At 43.3% G+C, this 17,646-nt stretch overlaps 1 protein-coding gene across 1 annotated transcript in view; it reads left to right on the forward strand.

Annotated features, from left to right (window-relative positions):
* ANKRD31 (ankyrin repeat domain 31) overlaps window positions 1-17,646 on the forward strand; it is a 261,093-nt gene that overhangs the window by 193,627 nt on the left and 49,820 nt on the right. The window contains exons 18-19 of the mRNA XM_088443721.1: window positions 12,688-12,769; window positions 16,136-16,232. Coding sequence (XP_088299847.1) covers window positions 12,688-12,769; window positions 16,136-16,232 — 179 coding nt within the window. The remainder of the gene's footprint in view (window positions 1-12,687; window positions 12,770-16,135; window positions 16,233-17,646) is intronic.

The raw sequence follows: 17,646 nt of genomic DNA on the forward strand, positions 1-17,646 counted from the left end.
CTGTGTGTTTTGTTTGTGAGTGACCACTTTGAATTTTCAGTTATGTTGCTAATAAATGTTTTGAGAGTGAAATGTTGTCCCTTTTTTGGAACGTTACCACCAAGTGTAACCAGGTTCACACACGTTACATTTGACTAAGGGGTAATCCAGTACTGACGCCATTTGAGCAAAAATGTTTTCTTTCTTCAGGGTCCAAACCAACACCAAAAGGAAGCCTGTACAATCCTTTTGCTTCGTAATATTGCCCTAAGCTGCTTGCACACCAACTAGGAACCTGTAAAATGTCAAAATATCTAATTGTGACTACACCAAAAAAGGGAAATCAGATTTGTACTGTTAGGTGTTTCTTGTGGCTGTTTGACAAAAAAATACAACACACACTCTTATTGCCCAAAACTTGAAATCCTTGCAGGAACACTCTACTTATGTCAGGGTAAACAATATGTGGTTTTGACAAAACGAATGAGCCAGAACGTAACTTCAAACAAAACAATTTATTTACAGAATGGGGAAAAAAAAAACAACTACTCCCTAAGGAGGACCGACATACGGTCAAGGACCACCAGCACCCCGATGATTTGGCTGTGCATCTGGGCCACACAGCCGGATAAATTGGCCCGAAGCCTCTGTTCCTCTGTGGGTGAGAAAAGTATGGGGATTAATACAACAATAGTGAAACCACATTAAAAAAAAAATTAAAAAAAACAAACAACAAAAAACATTTTAAAAAAACTGCAATAAAACTCATCACACTAAAATGGTGTAGGGCAAAAATACAAGGCATATGTCCAAATTCCGACAGGTGTGCTATGTGTATGTTGAAAACAGCAGTAACAGGTTACGGCAATCGGCCAAAACCACTTAATTTTGGAAAATAACCACAAAAAACAAAAAAAAACAAGAATACATACAAACAGTTTGTGACGATAAAAAAGTGCAAAAAAATACATACCGGAAGACCCAACGCCAGCTACAGAAGGCCCTCCATCGTCCTCCTCGGAGGTGGGTCCATTCCCCAAAGATCGGGGCGGTGTAATGACCGACTCCGGGGAGGGGGTCATTCTAAGAGGGGTGGTTGGAGGAGAGGGGGAATTGGGACGGAGGGGAACGAGTCCAGAAAAATCTGGCTGAGGGTGTAGGAAGGCTGGGGAGGAGTGGGGAATAGGGGAAGGAGTGGAGTTGGAGTGTTGGCTGGGGGTGGGGGAGAGTGGCCATGATCGCCGTCTGGCGGGACGCTGACGGCGTAGTCTTCGCTGGGCCCCTAAAAGATGGGAAACAAATTGGGGTTAGTTCCAACACAAATCCGCGCACAAAAATAATTTCAAATGCACCCCCAAAAACAAAACAAAAAAAAAATATGAGGAGAATGAATAAATATGAAAGACAGGGAAAACATGGCCATACAGATATGAGGAGAATGAATAAATATGAAAGACAGGGAAAACATGGCCATGCAGATATGAGGAGAATTAATAAATATGAAAGACAGGGAAAACATGGCCATGCAGATATGAGGAGAATGAATAAATATGAAAGACAGGGAAAACATGGCCATGCAGATATGAGGAGAATGAATAAATATGAAAGACAGGGAAAACATGGCCATGCAGATATGAGGAGAATGAATAAATATGAAAGACAGGGAAAACATGGCCATGCAGATATGAGGAGAATGAATAAATATGAAAGACAGGGAAAACATGGCCATGCAGATATGAGGAGAATGAATAAATATGAAAGACAGGGAAAACATGGCCATGCAGTTAGGGCCACAAAGACAAACATGAAAACCACAATCCATTAAACTTACTTTCAGCGATCTGCATGTGAAAGCATGCCAGCAAGCGGGGCGTCCGCCGTTGCAGGTCTGACCACCTGCGCTCCTGCTGCCCGATATGGCGGCGTGAGCCGAAGGTGCACAGGCGGGCCCGAACCTCCGCATATGCGGATCGCTTCTCGCGGTTGGTGATGGGTGGAGGCTGGCTGATGATCCGCCTATCCATCACCTCCGTAAGCACCAGCAGCTCGCGCCTGGTGAATGCGGAGGCTCTCATGATGGCAATGGAGTTTTTCATAAAAATCATTTTTGATAAAGTGCTCCCAAATTGAATGATTGGCTAATGTATTTAGGAAATTAACAGGAGCAATTCTATTGGTTAGTCTATGAGTCATGTGTTCGACAGGGCCAGAATTCTGTGGAGACTTATGATAGGCTTAATGCAGTGACATGCGTTAGCAAATTTACATAAAGAAATGAACTCCAGGAAATATGCGGGTCTAAAAACAAATAGACCAATTATTTAATAGGGGCTAACATGTATTTTGACAATTAAAAGCGAATGTTTAAGCCGTACGTATTCTGCGGGTAAACACAAACACGGACATAAATAAAGTTTATTGCATTGTGTAAAAAAAAAACAAAAAAAAAACAATTAAGCTAATTGATATATTGATTGGCATGTTACGATTGAGGGAGGTAGGCAGAATAAACGAGCAGTTAATCGAAATGTCACTGTCCAACTTCCGGGTAGTACTAGTGCGTGCGTTCCCTTCAAACCACTTTGGGGATGTATGCTCGCTATTTGGCACGCTCGTTAGTTAGAGGAGGGGTCGCCTGAGTTTGGGGAGGATGTTTTGATGCGAACGAAAATACGAGCGTGTGCCTGAATTTAAATATTTTTTTACGTTCGCCCAACGTACGAACGGCCACTTGCGTCCGGGTCTGAATGAGGGCCAATGTCGGGTGGCAACGGCGGCGCCCCTGGCGAGGGCCATACAGGCCAATAGGAAGATACGCATCTGACGACTTGTAGCGCATGGAGGATAGATGTATGTAGATACATTTATATATAATCAACCTGTACTGTCTGGAATCCAGTAGATGTCACTGTCTCGTTTATAATATAGTAAGTCCCTATATTTGGTGACAACAATATCTGAAGACGTGTTTATTGTATTAGTAGCTTGATATACAGTATATTGGAGGAACAAGCACCGATAGTTGAGCACACAGTAGTGTCAGTGATCTGTGTATGCATTTGCTTCATAATGGCAGCAATGCAATGAAGATATTGTGCTTTATCCAATTTGTAATTGCCTTACTAAAAATGATACAAGGCACACAGCTTAATATTCATTTATATTTCTTCTCACACAGTATTTAGATACTTATATGTTATAATGTATGATTGTTAATTATGTTTAATGCATACTTAATAAAATATCTATTATAACTTACTAGTGTTCTTGGATCGTCTTGCTGGCAGCTCTCTCTGTTCATCTCTCTCTGTAGGATCAGTTCTCTCTCCCTACTACAGAATTTTTCAGATTAGACATTTGTTTGGGAGCCTCTCCCGGTCCCAAGGGCCTGTTTGTACCCCACCTTTGATACTGTTTATTCGTCTGACCTCTGGTAACGGGAATTGGTTTATGCTATGTCTATCACCCTGGGGGTCCCGGAGATGCGGATCTTTCTCAGTTTCCTCTCATGACTCCTGTTCCCCCACACAGCCTCTTACAGTAGGTGTTCCTCAAGGTTCTGTTCTTGGACCCTTCTATTCTCTCTCTATATTTCCTCTCTAGGTGAACTCATCAGCTCTTTTGACCTCCATTATCATCTCTATGCTGATGATACTCAAATCTACATTTCCTCCCCTGATCTCTCCCCCTCTCTTCTGACTTGTATCTCCAACTGTCTCTCTGCCATCTCTTCATGGATGTCCCAGCGATTTCTTAAACTTAATATGTCTAAGACAGAGCTGATCGTCTTCCCACCCTCCCACATAACCTCACTTCCCACTATTTCTTTATCAATTGATGGTATAACTATCTCATCTAGCCCCAAAGTCTTGGAGTTATCCTGGACTCATCCCTCTCCTTCAAACCACATATCCAGAACCTTTCACAGTCCTGTCGTTTCCATCTCAAAAATATTTCTAAGATCAGACCCTATCTCACCCAGGATGCTACAAAAACCCTCATACACTCACTGGTCATCTCCAGATTGGACTACTGTAACTTCCTCCTATCTGGCCTCCCCAAATCCCATCTCTCTCCTCTCCAGTCTATCCTTAATGCTGCACGGCTTATCTTCCTCTCCAAACGCTCTACATCTGCCTCCCCTCTCCTACAAGCCCTCCACTGGCACCCCTTCCCTTTTAGAACCCAATTTAAGGTTCTCACGCTCACTTACAAAGCCCTCACCCAATCTTCCCCCATATACATCTCTGATCTCATCTCCCTTCACTCTCCTCTCCGCTCTCCTCGTTCAACTAATGCACGCTGCCCAGTCATGCCAGCTGATTACTTCCTCCCACTCCCGCCTCCAAAATTTTGCCCGCACTGCTCCCCACCTCTGGAACTCTCCCACTCCCCATCAGACTCTCCACCTCTTTGCAATCCTTCAAACGGGCTCTCTAGACCCATTATTTCATCAAAGCCTTCCAGCTGTCATTCTAACTCCCTGATACATACACCATCCTCCCCATCTGTGTCACCCCTGTTTGTCTTCCCCTCCCCTTTTAGAATGTAAGCTCTTATGAGCAGGGCCCTCTAACCTCTTGTACTTCTCCCTACTTTAGTTTCATCTACTTCTTACTCACCACTAGGGCACCTAACACTTGGCTGCTTATGCTCTGTTTCTTATCTGGGTGTTATGGTCACTAATGTAGCAATATATATTATCCATGTCCTGGTCCTGTATTGTATTGTTCTGTAAGTCGCTTGTCTACAACTTTATGTGCTTTGTAAGGCGCTGCGGAACATTTGTGGCGCCATATAAATAAATGATAATAATAAATAATAATATCAAAAATCGAGCTGTTTGAATTGCTCTGAGATACATGTTAATGTCCTCTATATAAAGAAATTGTAATTTCCGGTGCCGAGTTAAAAATTACCAGAATGTGACATTATAATCTCATAAAAATCAAAAAGTATTTCAACACCATATCCTATTATGGTTAGAACACCCAAAATAAAGTATTAATCAGACAAACTTCTTCCTACTCACTCATTTAGAGCACTATGTATCAAGCTGTTTTTTACATAAAACTATGAAGAAACTGCAGTTTCTGCATAACTTTATGAACTGTACCGATGTACTGATGGTGCAATGCAGGTGATTTCACAGAAATTTCTGTCAAAGTATTAATTAGCACTTCAGATCGCAGTCCCCATTATTATCAATGGGGACTACGATCTGACCCCTATGTACCAAAAAGCAAAGATGTACTGCTTTAAACTAGGGATGTGCAGGCTCGGTTCTACTCGGTTCCGTTCGGTTCTTTTTACCGGATCTTATTGGGTTTCAGCTGTCACGAGTTTTGGATAGCCAATAAGATTCGGTAAAAAGAACCGAACGGAACCGAGTAGAACCGAGCCTGCACATCCCTACTTTAAACCTATGCAGGCTCCAGGAGCAGGAGAGCGATATTTCGATCTCTCTCTCGCAGCCCCCAGACCGTCTCCGGAAGCTGACACTGTGCTCATGCACAGTTTCAGCTTCCACAGCAGGTCTTTCACTTCTGTGAAAGACTGCTACTAAATGGCGGGGACATAACTTGCAGGGACAGCGGTTACCGCAGCCGCTGTCCCTACGAGTTCCCCTTTGTACATGGAGGGGATATTTTAATTAAAAATTAAAATAACCCCTGCGATATGTATACCTAATAATCGCGGCTGTTCTGCCATTATCAGTAAAAATATTTGGGGAAGGGGAAAGGACAAGGATGGTGGAGCGCCGCACTAGGGTGATACAATAAGGTTAAATAAATGTAATAATGAAAGATTTAGTGATATATTATAGCGATATTGCCTTTCGAGGGTGCACCCATGGAGCAATTCAAGGGTATCGAGAGAAAGAGAAAAGAAACAATACTCCTAACTATAGGGGCACACCTCTGAGTAATTATTCACTAGACTAAAAATAACCTTTAATTGGTATAAAAAAAACTTAGGACAACATAAAAAACAAAAGGATAAGCAACATGTACTGTATGAGCCAAAGAGATATCACATTATTGGTTCAAGAGATCATTTCCCATATCGGAATACCAAAGTATATCAATGCTTACAACATGATGAAAAAAGAACAAACAAGACAAATAATATAGCAACAAATCTGTGAGAACAGTGCTATTAGTGAAATAGACATCTACTATTGAGGTAGGTGTCGGCAAAAATATATGTGATAATGTGAAAAGAACATTTTTGTGAGAAATACACAATTTAAAATAGCACCAAGACCAAATGTATATAACCACATAATATCACTCAATTCGTTCATATTAATTGAGGCATCCCTCAGTATACTAGGAATGGGATTGTTTATCCAGACCAGATATATCATAGAATGCGTATAGTGTATTTAGATAGTAAAAAAGGAATAAAGTAGCTGTGCATTTAGATGCAATGAGATCTGCGTTCTCTAGTCTTGTAAAACATCGGACTGGGGATGAGTGTCCCGGTGCAACGGCCCAGTTAAGAAACAATAGGGCTGTTTCTACTGCCAGCACTGGCTAAGAGCTTAACCCTTTTACTAAGCAGTGCAAGGTCACGGCAATAGCTGCAGCTGGTGAAAGAACAGCTGAGTGGAAAGGAGATATAGATACCTGTGTACTACTGGTACGAGGTTCCTATGGGACAGTGGTCTGATGGTGCAGGGGTCCTCCGTGCGCACAGAGATACCCGTGAGCCGTGCCAACGCGCGTTTTGTCGGGGGCTTTGTCAAGGAAGCTCTTCATGTGTTCGGCTGGTCGTGTATAAATCCTGCCGGCTGGTAGCTGATTGGAGCAGCTCATATGATTGATTGCTTTTCCTCCTAACATCCTTGTGGTGGGAGATTACAATATCTAGACTGGAAGTAGAGTCATGTGACCCTCTGACTGTTTTCTACCAGCAATCCATCTATTGGACAAACATAGAATTTGACGGCACATAAGAACCACTTGGCCCATCTAGTCTGCCCCATTTTTAAACATATTGTTGCCTCAACCCTTATTGATTCTTACTTCTTCTGAAGGATATTCTTATGTCTATCCCTTGCATGTTTAAATTGCTCTACTGTCTTAGCCTCTACCACCTCTGATGGGAAGCTATTCCACTTGTCCACTACCCTTTCTGTGAAGTAATTTTTCCTCAAATTTCCCCATAACCTACCACCCTCCAGTTTCAGAACATGTCCTCTTGTTCTAATACTCTTTCTTTGAAGAATGTCTCCTTCCTTTACCTTGTTAAAACACTTTATATATTTGAATGTTTCTATCATGTCCCCCCTTTCCCTTCTCTGCTCCAAACTATACATATTAAGATCTTTTAGTCTTTCCTGGTACATTTTGTGGTGTAAACCTTGCACCATTTTAGTTGCCCTTCTTTGTACAGTCTCTAATGTATTAATATCCTTCTAGAGATATGGCCTCCAGAACTGAACATAGTATTTGAGATGAGAACGTACCAATGACCTATACAGTGGTATTATCACTTTCTTTCTGCTACTGATTCCTCTCCCTATGCAACCAGGCATCTGACTTGCCTTCCTCATTGCTTTGTTACAACGTTTGCTTGCCTTTAAGTCACCTGAAATAGTGACTCCTAGTTCCCTTTCCTCTTCAATAGTTTCCAGTATAGTGCCATTAATACTATATTTAGCCTTTGGATTTTTGAGACCCAAGTGCATGATCTTGCATTTTTTGGTATTAAACTGTAGTTGCTACGTTCTTGACCATTCCTCTAGTCTACCTATCATCAATCATTTGTTTTGCCCCTCCTGGTGTGTCTGCCCTGTTGCATACCTTTGTGTCATCTGCAAAAAAGCATAGTTTCCCTTCAATACCACTTGCAATGTCACACATAAAGATATTAAAAAGCACTGGTCCAAGTACAGATCCTTGAGGTACTCTACTGGTAACATTTCCCTCTTGAGACTGCACTCTGTTTACTACAACTCTCTGTTTCCTATCCTGCAGCTATGATCTTATCCATTCAACTATCTTTGTATCCAATACCATGCTTTCCAGTTTATTTAACAGTCTGGGATGTGGAACAATGTCAAAAACCTTACTAAAGTCTAGATAAGCTATATCTATGCCCCCCTTTATCTATTTACTTAGGCACCCAGTCAAAAAAGTCAATAAGATTTGTTTGACATGATTTCCACCCGTTAAATCCATGCTGTTTGGGGTCCTGAAAAGTGCTGGATTTGAGATAATCTACGACTCTTTCTTTAAGAGTGTTTCCATCAATTTCCCTACTACTGGTGTAAGGCTCACTGGTCGGTAGTTGCTTGCCTCTTCCTTGCCTCCACTTTTGTGCAGTGGGACAACGTTTGCTCTTTTCCAGTCCTCTGGAATTACTCTGGTAGCTAGTGACTGGTTGAATAATTCTGTTAATGGTGTTACCAGCACCCCTTTAAGCTCTTTTAGTATCCTAGGATGTGTCACGACCAAGGTTTCTCAGCATGATGGTCGGCAGGTGATACCTGTGAGGACGGTATGGCGGGGGGCATCTGGCGGTGGCACTGGTGCCTGGTGGGGTGCATTGGCTGTGCGTAGTCCTGTGCGGGCATACTGTCACTCTGGTTTGGTCAGGCCTGGTGGTGCTTCCGTTCCACTCTGGCATGGGCACGACCAGCTTGCCTCCGGTCATGTGACCTAGTCGCCCTATCCTGGTGTGTCACATGCTCCTCTCTGACCAGTCACGGCTGAGCACTGGGGATTTAAGGGAGTTCAGAGCTCCCTTGCATTGCCAGTGCAACATGTTTCTCAGCGCAAGCTGAGAGAGAGTTCCTGAGCTTGTCCGCCTGCCTGTTGGATCTCTGCCTAAGCCTGCTTCACCTAACCTGCTCCTTACCATGCTGGATTCCCCTGCATCCTCCAATTACCTCTCCCATTGCCTGAGTACCTGTGTCAGCTGTTACCTTGCACACTGCCTCCACTTGCATTTCCTCTGGACATTATCACTTCAGTCTGCATTAACCTCAGTCTGCATTCACCTCAGCCTGCAATTCATTTCAGCCTCATGAAACCTGCATACTGGACTGTTCCTGCCTGTCACCATCTGGACATTCTCCCATTAGCTTCACTACAGTTCTCAAGTGCACTTCAGTGCTATACCTGGACTTTTTCTTTTGCCATTTCTATGTCTACTAAGCCAAAAGTTCCACATTTTCATTTAAATCTGCTTCTGTTTCTGCTCCTATCACCACCCCGGGTCCACAACAAAACCAGAACCTGACAGGATGTATCCCATTTGGCCCCATTGATTTATCCACTTTCAGTTTTGAGAGTTCTGTTAGGATCTTCTCCTCTGTAAATGTGCTTGTTCCTACCTCATTTTTCTGATTACACCTGCAACTTAACTGTGGCCCCTTTCCCTCTCTTTCAGTAGTGAATACTGATCAAAAATTATTATTAAGATGATCAGCTATTACATTGTTGCCCTCAACAAAACTCCCTCTTTCTGTCTTTAGTCTTTTTATTCCACCTTTTTGTTTTTCTCCTTTCGCTTATATACTTAAAAAAAAGTTTTGCCCTCTTTACCCACTGGCTTATGCTATATTCTCCTCAGCTTTTGCCTTTGCACATCTGATTACATTCTTAGCCTCCTTCTGTTTTACAAGATACACCTCTTTGTCCTCATTATTTTGCGTCGTCTTGTAATTCCTAAAGGCAATATTTTTTGCTTTCACAAAACTTGCTACCTCTTTCCCAAACCACACTGGCTTCCTTTTTCCTTGTAGTTTTCCTAACCCTTTTGACACAAAGGTCTGTTGCCTTTAATATTGCACTTTTTAAAATTTTCCACCTCTTCTGCACTCCTTTCAAGTTCCTCCACTCTGCCAAAGATTCGCTTACACATCTTCCCATCCCTGCAAAATCAGCCTTCCTAAAATCTAACACCTTTGTTTTTGAATGGGGTGAATCAATATCTGTCTTTATTCTGAACCATACTGCTTGATGATCACTGGATCCCAGGTTTTCACACACTTTTACATCAGATATTCTGTCTCCATTTGTAAGTATTAAGTCTAATATTGCATCTTTCCGAGTGGGCTCCCTCACCAATTGCTGGGGGGAGGCTCCGTGAAATGAATTCAGGATGTCCCTACTTCTAGTGGAATTTGCCACAGACACCTCCCAGTTTATACCGGGTAGATTAAAATCTCCCATGATTATAACCTCTCCCTTTAATGCCATTTTAGTGATGTCCTGCAATAGTTTGTCCAGTTCCTCTTTCTGACCTGGTGGTCTGTAGATCACCCCAATATGAAGAATCACTTTCTTCCCTGTTTCTATAGTCACCCAAAGGGACTCTGTTTTTCTTCAATACTATGTATTAACGTAGTATTTATGCTTTCCTTGACATACATTGCTACTCCTTCTCCTATTCTTCCAATTCTGTCCTTCCTAGTATATCCTGGTATATCTATGTCCCAGTCATGATTTTCATTGCACCATTACTCCGTAACAGCCACAATATCCAGATCAGCCCATTGTTAAATAATCAGGGGGTGTGTGCTGCTGATGCATATAAGCACTGTCAGGATTCGTACTAGTCCCGGTCACATGACTTTCTATTAGTATAGTTCAGTGTTTCCCAAACTGTGCGCCACGGCTCCCGGGGCCGTCGTGGCGCTGTCACCAGGGTGCCGCTGCCGGAGGGAAGCTGCTGTCATCTCAGCAGGCTTGGCCAAAACGTTGATCACGATCTACCGGTAGCTCTCAAAGCTCCCACCGGTAGATCACGATCAACTTTCCTTCAGAAAGTGGATCACTGGCCTCTTAAGCTATCAGAGGCTAAAGAAGCCTCTGATCGCTTCAGCGTTCCCAGTGATGCAGGGCACGAGCAGACCAAAGCGTTATAGTACAGTTCATTATCATTTCACTTAGTGCTGTATCAACATAGGCATGATCATGCTTACAAACTGTTTAATTAAATCACAATGGATTAACCTTTAAGCATGCATGCTGAATGATGTGTGCAAGAATGTAGAATCGCTGAGATCAATATAATGTTAAACTATGCAGAAACAATACATCACTTACCATACCTAGGTATAGAGAAAGAAAAGTACTGAAATCATCCCTAATAATCCCAATGCTTCTAGATGAAATCATATTGTTAATATATTAATAATTATATTGTATAAATGTAATATATACACAAAACAACTAGAACCTTGTGATAAGAACTAATCTAATAATTAAATAATGTCATATACCTATTAAAGGTGTATGATAGTTTAGGTGAATATTAAACATACATAATAATGGAAATAATTCCGATTGTGACAGTGATGGTGATATTAATTACTAATTAATGTGAAAATATTGTGCTAATGTGTGAAAAATAAGAAAAAATAAGGAATTCATGTAAAGTGTGTATACACCCTAAAAAATTAATTAACCCAAAAATATTATATCTCTTTGGCTCATACATGTTGCTTATACTTTTGTATTTTTGTTGTCCTATGTATTTTTTACATGTACCAATTAAAGGTTATTTTTTACTCTAGTGAATAATTATTCAGAGGTGTGCCCCTATAGTTAGGAGTACTGTTTCTTTTCTCTTTCTCTCGCTGCCATTATTAGTACATAGACCCCTAAGAGTGGTCTGTGCACAGAAATGGAAAACAGACTAAAGTTATGGTGAAAATGTCATCATAGCTTTTATAACATAATATTACGTTATTAAGTATTTAAAATATCTTTGCTATAGAGTAAAAAAAACTTTGCTATAGAGTAAAAAAAGTTTAGAGCAATCAAATACTAGCTTTATAGTAAAAATAAAAATAGAAACATTGGGTGTTGAAGTAAAAAAAAAGCTCTAATATACAATGCAGATTTAAAAAGAGCATAAACTTAAAAGAAAAAGTATCAACAATTATCTCTCACATTACACTTTACTACATGCTTCACGGGGGGGGTTTGCTTTTGGGGGGGCAGATGTATTATCTGGTTGGAATGTACCTTCACTAGATCAACTTTTGCTATCCTGTTTTACTTCTTTGTTTCCCATGCAAAAAATATTCTCAATAAGGCATATACCATCAAATATGTACAATGTAATGGTGATTATAGTGAATAGTATAATAAATAATCTTTACAGATTGTTTGACAAGTACAGTAGATGAGCTAAGAGTGTGCAAAAAGCAGCTGTAACTGATAATGTAAAATGTTATGTCGTCTTAGGTTTTAATTGCATGCTTTTGACTTATTTTTAATACTGCTTTGATCATTTTAAAAGCAGTGTTCAGATAACAGTGACAATATGAAAAAGCTTTGCTTTAGTAATTCTGAGATTTAAAGTCTAGTGTTCTACTAAAATGCATCATAGAATTACAATGCTCAGTTCAGATTATGCCACATTACAGTGCCCCCTCACCTTTACATACATCCACTAAACACACCTCTCATTGAAAATGGAATGTCACACTATTCAGGCTGGGCAACAGGTCAGACCCAATTGCTTAGGAAATTGCTTGGAAAAATTGGTAGACAACTATATAACCTGTGTCCAGGGCCCCCTAAGCCTCTGGGTCCCATAGCAATGGCACCCCTGCATCCACTACGGGTATGCCCAGGGTTACAGGAATACACACAGTTGCTTTGAATAGACATTGTTTGACCATTAGTTTATCATTTTACAAATTATTTGTTCACACCCTTTTTTAAAATGTGTCATACACAGGAAACTCTGGCCACTTTACAAGACACAGAAAATAGACAAACAAAATTGCTGTCAACAGAACTGCAAACCTCTGAAGACTTCGGTAAAATAAATAAAATAAGGATAATATAAAAGCAAACGGTTCAGCATAAACACAACAGAGGGCAAAATGGCCACTGGACTTATTGCTTGTACCATTTACCCAAATTAAACCATTTATACCATTTCTTGTAAGGAAAGCATGCAATTGTTTTTTAAATATATTGAGATAATAGGACACACTGATAGGAAATATCTCTATAACAGTGTAATACCTATTGATATGTGCTTTTGAAATTTGCACAGTCCTTGGTGTGAATACTGTTAGACAAATTTCTGATTGAATGTTATTAATATAATTGTACATTTAATTTTAAGGGCAACCCGAATTTTCTCAAAAGCCCAATGACCACAAGTGCTAGTTGGCATATGCTCCTACCAATATATGGGATGTTCACACTTTCATAAATAAGCATAAATATTTTATGCCCGCCCAGAAAATGGTAATACACTCAGCAGGGCCGCAACTAGGGGGGGGCTAGAGGTGCACGTGCACCAGGTGGGGATTGCGGGGGGGTGATAAAAACTGACTCAGACATCCAGCGGCCATCCGAAAATGGCCGCCGCCAAAGAGGAGACAAATGCTAGAGGTCCTTACTGGACCTCTAGTGTCTGTCTCCTCCTTGGCGGCGGCCATTTTTGGATGGCCGTTTTCAGCAGATTCCATGCGGACTAGCCGTCCGCATGGACTCTGCTGAAAACTGCCATCCAAAAATGTCCGCCGCCAAGGAAGAGACAGATGTTAGAGGTCCTACTGGACCTCTAGTGTCTGTTAGCAAAGCGCAATGCACACAGCGTTCCCGGGAGTGCCGGGAACGCTGGTGCTGCCGAGAGAAGATGCTGAAAGCTGCATCTTCTCCCGTGAAATCCCCTGGCAACGAGCATAAACCCCCCTGGAAACGAGCATAAATCCCACTGGAAATGAGCATGGCACCCCTGGCAACGAGCATGGCACCCCTGGCAACGAGCATGGCACCCCTGGCAACGAGCATGGCACCCCCTGGTAACGAGCATGAAAACCCCTGGCAACGAGCATGGCACCCCCTGGCAACGAGCATGGCACCCCCTGGCAACGAGCATGGCACCCCTGGCGACGAGCATAAATCCCCTGACAACGAGCATGAAACCCCCATGGCAATGAGCATGAAACCCCATGGCAATGAGCATGTAACCCCTGGCGACGAGCATAAACCCCTTGGCAACGAGCAGGTAATTTTAAAGTAATTAGAAGCCTTACTGTGGGATAGAAAATGGTGTCGGGCAAATATGTAAGTGGCACTTTGGTAATAGGCATCACAGTGTGTGGCATAATGTGTAATGGGCATTATGGTGTGTGAAATAATGTAAGTCACTATACCAGGGACGTCTGAGTAGTGCACTGTCTTATGGAGGAGCAAGGACAAAATCCAGGTACAGGAAGGGAGGGGGCGCAAAATTGCTGCCTTGCACCAGGTGACGGATATCCTAGTTTCAGCCCTGCACTCAGCCATCTAAAATAAAATGAATGTATAAACTACGCATACTATATGTTTACTTTTGCCATTGATTCGGATAACTTTTTTATTAATATTTACAGGTGTAGGTGACGTGTCCTATTTAAATCTAGTACATTAGTTGTCTATAAGGCTTCTTACCCACTGGAACAAAAAATCATGGTCTTGGTAACTTTTCTAATTGTAGTTAAAGCATGGAAATGGTACTGTTCCAATTACGCCATACCAACTTGCACTTGCTGACAGGATCGTTTGCGCGGGGACTGTTTTTTTTTTTTTTGTGGAAATATGCAAGTGAATGCATTATGATCAGTGGCGTAACTAGGGGGGGTCGGGCAGGGTGCATGCCCTGGGCGCCGTGGGACCGGCGGCGCGGGGGGGAGGCGCCGCCGGCCACGATCCGGCCCGCCCTAGTTAGCCACAAGTGTAGCGCCGACCGCAGTGATTGCGGTCAGCGCTACACATTTACACAGGACCGGCGCTAGGCTTCCCTGCGCCGGTCCTGTGCTGCACACCTGAGCCCGTTCCCTCCCCCTGAGCGCTTGCCCAATAGCGCCAGGACGCGGGCTCAGGCTGTGCATAACACACGCATCACCGCCAGCGCTGGCGGCGATGCGTGTGTTAAACAGCAGCCAATCAGAGTCAGATAGACTCTCATTGACTGCAGCAGCACCCACTGCAAGAGCCGGACTTCCGTCCGGCTCCTGCAGTGGGTAATGGGACTGACGTCATGACGTCTGTCCCATAATGCTGAGCGCGCCAGCCCGGGAGGACTGGCGGGCGGCGGCGGGAGCGGCATCGCGGACCGGAGCAGCAGCAGCAGCGTGGATTCAGGTAAGTATGTTTTTATATAATATATATATATATATATATATATACATATATTTTTTTTAACCTATCTGCAGAACGGGGGAGGGGGGTGGCTACTACTGGGAGGACCTCTACTGGGGGTGGGGGCACCATTATTGGGAGGACCTCTACTGGGGGGGGGCTACTACTGGGGGCAGTTAATCGGGAGGGGGAACCTCTACTGGGGACTACTACTTGGGGGGGAACTACCACTGGGGGCATTATAAAAGGGGCCTACTAGTAGAGGCACTGCACTCGGGGGACCACTACTGGGGGCAATAATAGGAAGGGCCACTACAGGGGGCACTGGATAGGGGGGATCACTACTGGGTGCCTGCATAAGGGGACCACTACTGGGAAAACTGCATGGGGGGGACTACTGCTGGTGGCACTATATAAAGGGCACTGCATAGGGGGGGGGACTACTACTGGGGGCACCATATAAAGGGCACTGCATAAGGGGATACCGCTACTGGGCACACTGCATTGTGGGGACTGCTACTGGGGGCACTGCATAAGGGGGAACACTACATGGGGCACTGCATTTGGGGGGACCACTACTGGGGATACTGTATAAGGGGCACTACTATGGGCCTGCATAAGAGGGACCACAACTCCATACTGGGGGTACTGTATAAGGGGTACTACTGGGGTTAAGGTGCATATGGATAGGAATGTTCAGTGTGAAAATAAAGGGTTTTTTTAAGTGACCACGCCCATTTTTTCACCTTCGGCGCACGCACATCGGGAGGGGGGGGATTCCCTTTTCAAATTTGCCCTGGGCTCCAAATACCCTAGTTACGCCACTGATTATGATCACAGGAGTTTTCTTCTTTAACTCCGCCCCCACACCCCCCAAAAAAAACCACACACATAGACACACACATACACAAACCCCTGTCTGCAAGTGCAGGAGAGAGAAGCAAGCAGGGAACTTGTACCAATACATAGCTCATCATCAATAGATCTAAAAAACATGAGAGGCTGGATATCAAAATCTTACTTTTCTGGTTTTAATGTTTGTATAGATAAATATATTGCAGAAATGCGTTGGATTCAAGATGTGCTGAATAAAATCGTTATCCTTCAGAAAAATGAAAGAGACACACTTGCAAAAAAATACAGGTAACTTACATATATATAATATTAGTCATGGAGGATGACATTTTTTTTGTTGCATTATGACATGGAAGGTGTGTCTGGTCTGTATGTTAGGACATATAGGAGTATTTATATATTGTGACATATGGAAGGTGTGTCTGTATATTAGGACATACAGGAGTGTTTATATATTGTGACATATGGAAGGTGTATCTGTGTAGTGTAACAAATGGAAGGTGTCTGTATTATGACATGTGGAAGAAATGTCTGTATATTATGAATAATGGAAAAAGTCTCTGTGTATTAAGACATAGAAGTTGTGTCTGTATATTATGACACTAGCTGGGATACCTGGCGTTGCCAGGGTTGAAGACTGGACCCTAAAGTACACCTGCAGCCTTTAGTTATTTATATTGTCCTCACCTATAACCACATTCCATTGATCCTGAAAAGGACCACAGTTTGCTAACATGCATGCAAACAGTGGCATAACCACTGTGAGTGCAAGGGGTGCGGCTGCTATGGTGCCCGAGCTGCCTCTATGGCCCGCCGATCCCTCCTGTACCCAGTGATGCACATAGGGTGGACCGGTCCAGTTAGGGCCGCTGAGGTGGGCCCGATTGTCAGAGGTGTTGATTTGGTGCCGGCTCTCCAGCTGATTACAGCTGGCGCATCGGCAGACAGACATTGAGAGACATCGCTGCTGGTCGCGAACAAACAGAGCTTGCTGACCGGCAGCCAATCAACAGTGGCCGCTCCTGATTGGCTGCCAATCCGCAAGCTCCGATTGGGTCTCGACCGGCTCCAGATTCAAATTGCACCGGCGCTGTCTGTCCATGTTTGCTGTAATTAGCTGACAGCCTGCCACCAAATCTTGAGAGCCCATTTGAAGTTTTGTATAGAGATGGAGAGTCTGATAGGAACAGGGAGATAATTCCAAAAGTAGGGATCAGCAAAGGCAAAATCTTGGAGGCGGGAGTGGGAGGAAGCAATCAGTTGGTAGGAGAGGCAGTGTGCATTTGTGTAGTGAAGTGGGCGTGGTGGAGTGTGAAGGGAAATAAGGTCAGAGATGTAAATGGGACATGATTGGGTGAGGGCTTTGTAGGTGAGTGCGAGTAGCTTGAATTGAGTTCTGAAGAGGAAGGGGAGCCAGTGTAGGCTTTGTAGGAGAGGGGAAGCAGATGTAGAACGTTTGGAGAGGAAGATAACCTGGCAGCAGCATTGAGGACAGTGGGCCTGATTCAGAGACGGATGCTCTGAAAGAGTGCTCGCTCTGAATCAGGGCATTTATTTTTTCATTTGGAGCGGCCTACTGGCCGCTCGCATAGTTGTAGGTCACCGCCCACAGCTATTGCGAGCGGCCAGGATGATGGTCGCGATGGTCAAGACCATCGCGACCATCGGGCTAGCGACGAGACCCTTGTGGTAGGGTCTTGTG

The sequence above is a fragment of the Taudactylus pleione genome, unplaced genomic scaffold (assembly GCF_031769625.1).
Source record: "Taudactylus pleione unplaced genomic scaffold, aTauple2 ptg000333l, whole genome shotgun sequence".
In the NCBI taxonomy this organism is placed as follows: Eukaryota; Metazoa; Chordata; class Amphibia; order Anura; family Myobatrachidae; genus Taudactylus; species Taudactylus pleione.